The 11843-nt window shown below is 37.5% G+C and overlaps 2 protein-coding genes across 3 annotated transcripts in view; both read right to left on the reverse strand.

Annotated features, from left to right (window-relative positions):
• Positions 1–6964, reverse strand: part of LOC135234341 (major histocompatibility complex class I-related gene protein-like) — a 13461-nt gene extending 6497 nt beyond the window's left edge. The window contains exon 1 of one of the 2 annotated variants that reach the window (XM_064298845.1): positions 6768–6964. In XM_064298845.1, coding sequence (XP_064154915.1) covers positions 6768–6828 — 61 coding nt within the window. In that variant the 5' untranslated portion in view covers positions 6829–6964. The remainder of the gene's footprint in view (positions 1–6767) is intronic. The other variant, XM_064298843.1, reaches the window with a different exon arrangement.
• A 374-nt stretch (positions 6965–7338) lies between these two features.
• LOC135234340 (hereditary hemochromatosis protein homolog) lies at positions 7339–11817 on the reverse strand. The gene is made up of 7 exons (XM_064298841.1): positions 11001–11817; positions 10635–10895; positions 9815–10081; positions 8949–9239; positions 8640–8768; positions 8518–8553; positions 7339–8432 (listed from the first exon to the last, which is right to left on the reverse strand). Exons 1-6 carry the CDS (start codon positions 11089–11091, stop codon positions 8546–8548), a joined length of 1047 nt encoding a protein of 348 aa, XP_064154911.1. The 5' UTR covers positions 11092–11817; the 3' UTR covers positions 7339–8432; positions 8518–8545.
• Between the last annotated feature and the right edge of the window lie 26 nt (positions 11818–11843).

Genomic DNA, 11843 nt, shown 5'->3' on the forward strand with positions numbered 1-11843 from the left:
CTTCGGAGATAATTTTCTGTTTTTGGTCATGTACACCCCTAAAGATCTTTCACAAATACCAAAAACTAATTTGGGAATTGGGTCCCCTGTATAAATGTTGCAAACCCCAAAATTAGTTGAACCGGGGGGAAACAAAAACTTCTTTAGAAAGTGCTAAAAATATTTTAACATTAAACTTATATAAAAATTCAAAAGACAATTTTTTTAATTTAAACCTTCAAACTGCCTACCCAAAACCTAGTTAGCGAAGAAAAGCTAGCCGCTAGCAGACCCCAACACAATGAGACCAGTCTTTATCTTCTGGATGTCAGGTGATCCTGCTCCATACTACTGGCTGCAGCGAGGGGAAGTTGGGGGGAAGCAATGGCCCGGGGAAAGCGAGACGGGAATAAAGCCTATTTGAGGGTTCACACCAGGATCGTTTGGTCCAGACTTATTTGATGCCAGGGAAATTACGATTCCCCCATGCTGAAGCTATCTTTTCTGTAACATGTGTAATAGCTTATTAGACAATGCAAATGAAAATTTCTAGTCTCTGAAATTAAGTAATCTCATAAAAAACACGTTTTCAACATACAAAAATGCCAAGTTACTCACACATACAAGACATACACCGTCTATAACTCATTCCTGCAGACTGCCAAAATCCAGGCCTGCCATTAAAAGTATTGATATCAAAATGACGCCAAGTTACAGTACTACAAACAATATAGGTTATCTTGCCTCACCGAAATTAAGTAAGATGTATTCCAAAGCAATGCTACCCAGTATTTCCTCAATTCTTTCAAGTCACTTGGCCCTGTGTGTATAAGCATGCAGTACCTGGACAGAACAAACATATGTGTGGATGGCTTTCAAGATTGATTGAATATATGTCCAATTTGTATTGGTATGTATGTATTTCGCTGCCCAGCCTTTCCGTTGCGTGAATGATTGCATGTTTCTTGGTATAAATGTCAGTTTGTAAATGTGAATGTAACATGCGGGTAGGGAAATGTCCTCATGGGGATAAAGAAGTTCTCTATGTATGTACAATATGTATTTTACATGCAGTATTTATTGTACATAGCAAATATACAAAAACTTGTACATTTACTCAAATTCAGTTCAGAAGCAAGTTTAAAGATATGTTTTCTGGACAAATATGCTTCCTGTAGTTACTCACCAGCAGTTTTCTACATGAATTTCAATGTGTTCCATGAGGCAATTCGAAATATTTGACACTTTGATCTGACACAAAGTTTGCATGACATTGTAAAATGGTAAGATTACAAAAAAATTGTTTGTAGTACCGTAACTTGACGTCATTTTGATATCAATACTTTTAACGGCAGGCCTGGATTTTGGCAGTCTGAAGGAATGAGTTATAGACAGTGTATGTCTTGTATGTGTGAGTAACTTGGCATTTTTGTACGTCGCAAACGTGTTTTCTATGAGATGGACATTTACTGCATACAGCTCTTCACTAAATTGATATGATGACAAAGATATCAAATAAAAATGATAGAAAATTTGATAGAAAATGTTGTGGTTCAACTAAACAGTGTATTCCTCTCTACTGCTAGTATAGGTCAATGGATCGTGTATATCAGGCTCTGCTACCTTCCCTGAACATGTTGTCTCAATGATATGGGGGCTTTGAAAACCTTGGACCCTCCACTCTTCAGATATGGTGTCAATTATATCAAATAAGAGTCATAGAAAATGTGGCTGGGGTTTGAATATGCAGTACATAGGCAAATTTCATTCAATTAAATCCCAATTGCTTTCTGATACTATAACCGATAACATGCTCTGCTGCCTGCCCTGGACATGTTGTCTCAATGATATGGGGGTGTTTTGAAAACTTGGACCCTCCACTCTTCAGATATGGTGTCAATTATATCAAATAAGCATCACAGAAAATGTGGCTGAGGTTTGAACATGCAGTACATAGGGCGAATTTCATTCAATTAAGTCCCAATTGATTTATGATACCATAACAGATATCATGTCTGAATGATATGGGGGGTATTTTGAATACCAAGAGGGGGTTGTGTTTGGACAGCAAATAACATTTGCAGTGAATGAGGGAGCAGGTGAGAGATCAAGTGAAAGAGAGGATATGACAATGTTTTATGGAGTGTGTGAAGAAGGGCATAGTGGAGGTGGGAAAATTTCAAAAAATAAACCAACCAACACTGCAAATTTAAAGGGAAAAAAATTCACAAATTGGATATTCTTGAAATTGGAAATGCCATTCATGTAGTTAAAACAGAAAACGGCAGAGTTTTATTTAATAAATTTTTTTTGACAGAGGTGGCAAAAACTCTACAATGGCCCTACAAGCGCCCCTGTGCATTAAGTCGAAGCATTACACTACTACGTCAAATTTGGTTCAGCAATAAAGGGAACATAAAGACTTTAGTCTATTCAATGGAATAAAACACACACAGTAAGACTCATTTTGAAGAGAGACAGACACAGATAATAAACTGTAATCATGATGCAAATGTTATCCAAAAAACAAAGGAAGTCAGAAATGAAAAGCAAAAATGAAAAATTATACCAAAACAATATGGGGAAGATTGGATTACAGAATTGTAATCAAGTGATTTATGTAAGAAACAATACAGTGGAAAAGATGACCGGTATAAAGTTGGAATGTACATATTCAGCGTTCTTGTTAATTCCAACACTCTTGAGGATATGCGTGCAATAATATATGATGTTTGTGTTATTTTGGGTATCAGAGACCATCAGTAAACTTAAAACAAGAGTTATGAAAATAAGCAGCAGTGAATATAACGAGCTGAACTCCTCAATTGAACAAAACTTTGATGCATTACCTGATATGACAAAATCACCATTTTCAAAAATACTTTGACAGTGTTGGGGCTGAGTCAAGAATAAACACTGAAAATATGGATTGAAATGGGAAAAATCACTACTTTGGACCTATTCTATTGGATAAACTTTTAAAAAATTTCCTCCCAGTAATTGCAGACCTGCCAACCTGCATGCATTTTGTATACCAATCACGCAATTCCTGGTCAAAATACGCAGGTACGAAATGCCAGCTGAAACTACGCAAACAATATATATTATTGTAATTTAATTACGGAAAACAACCAATAAATACAAAACAATACCGTACATTTATTCGGTATTCAAACTATATCCCTCAGATTGAACCAGATGCTACGACCTTGTGCTTGTGGTTGTGTAACCCCTCTCCTACCCACTCAACATCCACTGATACGCAGCGGTACTTTATTATCCACCGAGGCGTAACGCTGCATTGCTGAGGTAAAATGGGAAGTGGGGAGTAATAATCAAGCACAAAAATGTGACCGTAATGTTAACATATAAAACGGTAAAACTTATTCGGTAACTTTATGAGATGATGCATTTCAAGGGGTATATCCTAATGAGATAAATTTGTGTATATAGTTAGCCGTAGTAGTAGCTCGCAAGCGATTTAGCCTCGTTACGAGACGCGTGAATAACTGATGGAGTAATTTAGCTGCAGTAACTCAAACGCTACGGAGTTTGATTATAGACTGCTTACTTACCAAATAAATCATATTATTGCAACCAGTCACCCGACCAGCCTTGCAGCTAGAAAATTATCATGACGTCAGATGACGAGGATACTAACAAGGAGAGAGAGAGAGAGAGAGCAGCAGAAGCTGCTCTCTCTTTTTTTTTTACATTACAACATACGTTTCTGTACTTACTTTCTGTACTTAATACTTGAAAATTAAAACATGTTACAATATACAAAATAAATTATTTCCATTTTTATTAAATAAGTGAATGCAATTAACTTATGGTTATCTGTTTGTATAAGCACACATATCATATAATGAAATATTAATCATGAAAAAATTGTTTTAAGCAGGTGTACTCAAACTTTTGACTTGAAGGTATATCATAATATAGCCCAGTGCAGTGCAAGTGATATTTTAGAATCAGGTCAAATTATACAATATTGCCTGATCACTTTAACAATCAAAACTAGAATTATGAAGAAAGGCTTGTGTGTGTGTTTGTGCATGCAACGCGAAGTGTTGCGAAAGCATGTGAACTGAGCGTTACGCTGACTATTGTGGTACTCAAAATATTTTCCTAAGGTTGGCAGGTCTGTAATTGCAATCTGGTCAGACCTGCTTTCAGGAAATTTGTCACGGTTCTCAAGTTCATATGAAAATAAGACACCACATGTTAATAAAACCTCTTCAATTTCAGAGGTCACATTAAAGAATACAAAAACATTATTCTTAAACTAAAAACACAGGCTTGATGAATGCATAGAGAAGCTATACAATTTGTATAGAGCCAGAGAACAGGAATTCTGTGAGAAAATAAAAACAAGAAAAAGGAGACATTTTTTTTAAAGAGCCAGAAGAAGCCTGGGATAAAAAGAAAAAAGTCCCAAAACTCCTTTGAAGGTCTTTCCAGAAGCCACCGCAGAAAAATAACAAAATGTTTTACCTCAATACGAGGACCAAAGAATTGCCAACATCTAATGCTTTACTGTCTAAAATATGCACGTTTTCCAATAAGTACTCAAACTGTTGGTTTAACTCCTCAATGCAAAGCTTCCTGAATCTTAAATCAATACAGTTCTGCTTGAAAACAATAGGTCCACAATACATGACAAGAATTCCACGGAAATTTTCTGAAATGCTACGCCATGCTGTCCAAAACCCTGGTTATTCATTTTCACCCAATGAAATTCATCTTGTTTTGATAGAGCTAAATTCACACAAGTCACACAAAAAATGTCACTACAAAAATTCTGTTCACTGATTATTGTTATTTCTTAATGTGAAGGCCAGTTGTACTTTACATCCTGTTACAAGCCCAGGTGTCCAATACTGGCTGTTTCCTGCTATGAAATGTATCATGACTAATGACTATGTGTGTCATATTCTGAATTCATAAAGAGATTTTAATTAATTCAAGACTGTTTGACTTGTATGTGCACTTGTTAAAAACTGTCTGTATTCAACCGTACTAGCAGAAGATAGGAATACACTATTTGCAGAGAAATTGCATGTTTAAACTCCAGCAACATATTCTGACACTTATATGAAAAAATTGACACCGTATCTGAAGAGTGGAGGGTCCAAGGTTTTCAAAACACCCCCATCTCATTGAGACAACATGTCCAGGGGAGGCAGCAGCGCATTATATATGTCATGCTATCAGAAAGCAATTGGGATTTAATTGAATGAAATTCGCCTTATGTGCTGCATGTTCAAACCCCAGCCACATTTTCTATGACACTTATTTGATATTAGTGACACCACATCTGAAGAGTGGAGGGTCCAAGGTATTCAAAACACCCCCATATCATTGAGACAACATGTCCAGGGGAGGCAGCAGAGCATGATATCTATTATGGTATCATAAATCAATTGGGACTTAATTGAATTAAATTCGCCTATGTACTGCATATACAAACCCCAGCCACATTTTCGATGACACTTATTTGATATGTGACACCATATCTGAAGAGTGGAGGGTCCAAGTTTTCAAAACACCCCCATATCAATGAGACAACATGTCCAGGGGAGGCAGCAGAGCATGTTATCTGTTATGCTATCAGAAAGCAATTGGGATTTAATTGAATGAAATTTGCCTATGTACTGCATATTCAAACCCCAGCCACATTTTCTATGACGCTTATTTGATATAAGTGACACCATATCTGAAGAGTGGAGGGTCCAAGGTTTTCAAAACACCCCCATATCATTGAGACAACATGTCCAGGGGAGACAGCAGCGCATTATATATGTTCTGCTATCAGAAAGCAATTGGGATTTAATTGAATGAAATTCACCTATGTACTGAATTCTTATACCCCAGCCATGATATTCTGTGTGTGATGTTTTCTCCTTTACAAACAAGTGTTAATACTGTCCTATTCTCCTTCCCATACTAGTGCAATATCCAGCCACATTTTCATATTTATTTTAAGTTGCATAGTTGTTACAAGGTAGCACAGAATGTTGAAGTAATGTATTTTAAATTACTCGAATTAGTCCCTTACCATTCAGTTAAACTCATATACTGATGTAATGTTGTATTGGATATTGAAATAATAATTAAGTAATGGGTGTATTTTATCTTTAATTTTCCATTTAAAATTTTGCATTGTTCTTGTTAAAAATGTTGGGGAAAAAATAAGACATATTTGTTTGAAATTAATATCAGTGTTGTGAATAGTTTTAGAATGTCTGTGTTGAAAATCGAAGTTGTTTTAATATTGTACAAATAGAAAACGAATAGTTCATATTTTAGAACAACTGCAGTCCGATTTTTCCTTAATTAATTTCATTTTGCTGAACGTAATAGTGGTTTTATCGTTGGACTTTTTATTTTGAAAATTTCATACCCGCGCTAAAGTCCTTACTGTCGCTAGCTTCACACTGCTCTCGTTTACCATAGACAACAGAACCCTCTACACAGCTCTTTGCCGAAGTACAGGCTTAACACGCCTTTTACACGTTACGAATCCTAAGTTCACGAATAGGTTTGATTTTACAGTAGAAAAAATTTCGTTGCTAAGTATAATGTTTTTTATACCGAAGACATTCACGTGAAAACAAGTAACGTAGGCTAATTACAAATTCGCCAAGCCAATCCGTTGCATTCAACTGGGAAGCTTGTTTAACCGCACAAACATCCACCGCTGTCAAGTGCGTGGTTTGCTTTCAAACAAGCAGGTGATTTATTCAAACCGTCATAAATCAATGAATATAGCCTAAATATGTTACCTGTGTTGACAACAGTTACTGTCGCCTGTAAAAGAAAAAGAAGCGCAGTTATTCGTTCCATAACTTCTTAAAAACCCAACACTCCAAACTTCCCGGCTGCGTTCGGATCCGAGTTTAATACTTCTTCCTGACGTTTCATGGCCGTTTGACAGCCACACCTTAAGAGCTTTTCTCTCCCACCTCATTTTCTCCACCACCCACAAACAGTTCGTCGCTGCGGTCACGCCAGCTGCACCTGCATGATCGGACCAGCTATCCGCATTTAAAAATTTTGTGCGCGGTCTACATTACTGTAAATCACTTTACAGTAAATCTAAAGTTACTACTTGCTATCCGCACTTAAAAATCTACAATAGCCTACTCTTTTACAGTAAATTTCTTTGTGGCGCGAATCTACCGCAGATAAAATTACGACTGCCGCTTTCAATAAGCCAATAAATAAATACTCCAGAATGCAGTATTAAATGCTATACAATGGAGTATCTCCAAAATGGCAATTAAATATTAAAATTAAAATTCCATAAAATAATCGAATTAAAAAGTTAAAAGTTAAATGTGTTTTCACAGTAGTATTCTGGATTCATGGGATGGTAAAATCCTCCAAAATGTTAATTCAATTTTATACATACCACTTTTTAAAATTCAATAAAATTATGAAATCAAACAATTTTCTGCAAAGTCCAAAATATTCCTGAAGACCTTCCCAGGTATTCATGTACGGGATTTTGTGCATTTTCACTGTAGCAATTTGGAATTATGGGAGGGCACAAGATCACAAGAAAACTTTTGCTATGTCAAGATCACCAGATAACTAAGGCCTCCGTAAATTTAAAATTTAGAGAGAGGAGGTGGCGCCGTGTGGAAGGGAAGAAAAGAGAAAAAAATGCATGGAGACGCAGCAGCAGTTTTCTGGTATTCTTGCTGAATGGAAGATAGCTAGCCTAAAAGCTATAGCTAAGCGGTGCTGTGTAAATTGGAGTAACAGCCAATCCATACCTTTCCCAGGGATTAAAGCAGTCAGAGGACAAATCCTTGTGTCGGCTGGCTGTTTCGAGATGTCTGCTCACTCTACAGAAACACTGCAAAGACAAAGCGCTTATCCACGGCCTTACAATTCCACTTAATTATAGGAGTGTAATATTTTCCAGGTGTGAGAATTAAAATATTGCTCTGTACTTGTAATATTTAGGTTGTAGGATTCCAGAGTGGGATTCCAAAGTTTCAGATTGCAATATAGTTCCCTTTACACTCCAAAATAACCCTCCAAGATACACACCACAGATTCATAATTAACACATAAAATAGAAATCATTCAAGTATCAAAATACTGATCGCTAGGGATTACTTTACAATCGATAATTTGACTTTGAAGCAAAATAGTTAAATTTAATTGCACTTAATTTTCTTAGTAACTGCATTCACAATAGATCTGGTCCATTTTTCAAATAAGGTAGGTGAAGGCTAAAGAACTGAAATTATTGAGTCGGTGTTCAACACACAATTCAAAAATGTGTCTAAGCAGGTGTATCATTGGAGGAATATGCATCATGAGCAGAGTCTGAAATTCCATTGAATACTAAAAAGAAAATTACTCAACCTGACCAGGTACAATAAAGGATTTTTAAATGATAGAGGAGTGTGAAGCTGGGTCTTCTGACTCTGAAACTGAGAGCACAAACCATCAGTGATACATCTTCAGAAGGGACAGAACAGTATACTCCTCTGTAAACATTAATATTTAGACACTTACCTTTAGCAAGCAAGTATCCAAAGGAGGTCTAGATGCCTGTAAAAAGAGAAATTTATCAGGAAAACAATATTACACCCTTTCCCCATTCCACACATACCCATAAATACTGGTTATGCCCTCACCTCTGCATCTCTTCTTACAGACGATAAACACAGAGATGGCAAAGATCAAAACCAGAACCAGAACCAGAAGCAGAACCAGCACTACAACCACAGAACTGATGACTGCAACATTAGCGCCTTCACCTGATTCTGTAAAACAGTGTAATACATTGACAAAATCAGTAAGTAAATTGGTTAATGTTTATGGAAAGTAGCAGACTTTACAAATATGCACTTGCACAAAACGCAATGTTCTTCCACCCTGTCCCACTGACTCCACAATGATACAATAATGTGCTGCAGAACATGTACAGTATTTACGTGCATTACCCCAGTTGATGTCCAGCTTGTTGTCCAGAGCAAGGTGTGTGACAGAGCAGGTGTAACGGTGTTTCTCTCTCGCTTTCTCCGAACTGATACTAAGGGTTCTCCTCGTCTGGTACGTCCCGTCTCCGTTGGGTAACACCTCCCCGAAAATGAGCTCCTCGTCTGGAATGGGACGGTCGTCTCTCAGCATGGTCAGGTTGATGTGCCGGGGGTAGAAGCCAGTGGCCAGACAGCACACCTTCACCACTCCAGTCTCCCTGCATGTCTTCTGGATTAGTCGGACTCTGGGCCGCTCTGAGGGGGGAAACAACAGTGCATCAGCCAGAGAAGTAGCTGTTATACAGGGACGCAGGGAAGCTGAGATTCCTCACATGGGATGGAAATATACAAAAGTTAGTGAGAAAAAAGGGTATTTCTGTGATGGGGGCTTGACCATATATAACCGAATGGGGTGCTATCGAGTAAATATACCTTTCCTCACATCCACAGCACTGCAACATACAAAAACACTGAAGTCCAGAAAAGGTAGTTGCAATTTAGCCAGAAAATCATTTACATATGAAACATAACAAAAAATAAGAGAAAACAGCCTGGTCATGCAAATCATTAAAACTATAAAGGGCAGGTCTGGGCCCTCCAGCAATAGGTCAGACCAAAGATCCTCCCTACCAAACCAATCAGAACTGCAACATATACTAAGGTAACAAAATAAGGTAAAATATATGGTTAAATCCAAACCTTTGGCATACAATTTTTCTTGGCCACAGGCAATGTAACAGTACAGTAACTCCACACTGTACAGTATATCAGGGTGTAATGAACATTACCAGCGTTTTAGTCAGGTGTATGTTATAGGTTATAATCCTTACCTTTTCTAAGCACAATGTTCTTTTCTTTCTCCAGATAGTACTTCAGTATTTGGATACAAATAGGCTGATAAATAGCTCTTAAATCCGTTTGAAAAATCTCTGCTACCTGTGTGATCCACATAAGCTGTGGCCATAGAGGGTTGACTGTGAAATTATGCTTGCCAAAATATATCGCTTCTGTTCCATCATAAGCATCCCACACCATGACCTGACTGGACTTGTCATTGTCCAGCACACATCCAGCCAGCTTCTGATGAACACGAACTCCTTCAAAACAAAGAAAAAATAGGAAGGCAAATAAGCCAGAAGTTTCAAGCATCAACCTACGGTATGTTCTCGACACACTTTGGTATAAAATAATAAGAATACATTTAGTCTAGTCTACTCACAAAACCAAAACTTTGAATACTGATTCACAGAAACAGTCATAATGCCCTCTTACTGCTGGCTGTGTTAGTAATTGATTCTGTGAATGTACCGTTACCCTACATTTAGGATATTTTTTTTACTGCAGATGATATAACTGGCTCACTTTGCCAACTTGCATATGGGCTTCATCAACTATATTTGAGCTGTAGCTTTTGTCACACAACCTTATCACAGATTCTAATTTTCTCCAAAAATTAACTTAGATCATAGGGTCATCCCATCTCTGAACAATCCTCTAAATCAGCAAACAGGAAACTTACCAGTATGGCAAGCTGGCACACTACGGACAAACCATGGCCCTTCTGTATAATAGTGTAATGAAATTTAATGTAATGTGGTCTTTTGAATGTGGACGGGGCCTGAACTGAACACCTGCCTGCACTCAGCTCACCTCCAGTGTGATTGGCGAAGAACCTTACATGTGTGGGATGTTTCATGCCACTGTAAATGTCTTCTACCACAATGTTTGCACCTAGAAGCATAATATCTTCAACTTCCTTTGTGGAGCTTGGTTGGCTTCGAGGGATAATTTTCTTGATGTTGCTGTCATAGTACAGCACCTGAAGATCATCCACAAATGCCAAAATACTGAATTCTGGGAATTGGGTTTGCCCGTAGATAAGTGTTACAAACGCCCAGTTTGAGTGTGAACCTGTGGGGAAACAAACCAACATTCATTAGAAGAGTTGCTGAATTATATTTTAACAGTTAAACTATATATAATAAATTCAAAAGACGTATTTTATTTAACTTCAACCTTCAGACATGCCTAGCCAAACCGAGTTAGCGAAGAAAATGGCTAGCCTCCAGCAGACACCACTCAACATATGAGACCCACCTCTCTTCATCTTCTGGATGTCAGGTGATCCTGCTCCATACTACTGGCTGCAGCAAGGGGACGTTGGGGGAGGGGAAGCAATGTCCCGGGGAAAGCGAGATGGGAATAAAGCCAATTTGAGGATGCTTTCACACCAGGATCGTTTGGTCTGGACTTATTTGATGCCAGGGAAATTACGATTCCCCCATGCTGAAGCTATGTTTTCTGTAACATGTGTAATAGCTTATTAGACGATGCAAATGCAAATTTCTAGTCTCTGAAGTAAAGTAGATTCCATTTGAGGTGAAATTTGACTTGTTAACTTGCATTTTAACTTTGAGTAATATTCCATGTAAAATGTCCTCTAACAGCAATTGATGTCATTCAACTATACTACACACACACAGCATTACAATAATCATTTTTATTACTTCTTATTCCTTGCTTGTATTGTAGGCGAATTTTAAGGCAGGTGACGAAACAACATCAACTGGCTGACTGGGGCAAAAGTACAGAGTTTGGGAGTAGATTTAATGGTATATTTATTTTTGTGCAAGGAGTGTGCGTACTCAAGTGCTAAATTGGTATTAGTAATTTGGTGACTGCTGCTATGTTGTTCTGTTTAGATTTGGGAATACCTATTAGTTCAGTGGTCCTCAAATTCAGCCCTGGGGGACCAATGCGCATGCTGGCTTTTGTTCCAACCACAATTGCAATACTAGAATTTTAATGAGTTGATAATTTTTCTTAATTACACTATTCATATTTTGAGGGATATTTGCC

This window comes from Anguilla rostrata, chromosome 11 (genome assembly GCF_018555375.3).
Source record: "Anguilla rostrata isolate EN2019 chromosome 11, ASM1855537v3, whole genome shotgun sequence".
NCBI lineage: Eukaryota > Metazoa > Chordata > Actinopteri > Anguilliformes > Anguillidae > Anguilla > Anguilla rostrata.

Excerpts from the sequence above, each read along its gene's own strand:
- LOC135234340 (XM_064298841.1), bottom strand. The coding sequence starts at position 11,091 with ATGAAGAGAGGTGGGTCTCATATGTTGAGTGGTGTCTGCTGGAGGCTA. Across the intron at positions 10,082-10,634 it reads CTTCGCCAATCACACTGGAG|GAGTTCGTGTTCATCAGAAG; the intron begins GTGAGCTGAGTG and ends TTTGTTTTGAAG. Across the intron at positions 8,769-8,948 it reads CAAGCTGGACATCAACTGGG|AATCAGGTGAAGGCGCTAAT; the intron begins GTAATGCACGTA and ends ACTGTTTTACAG.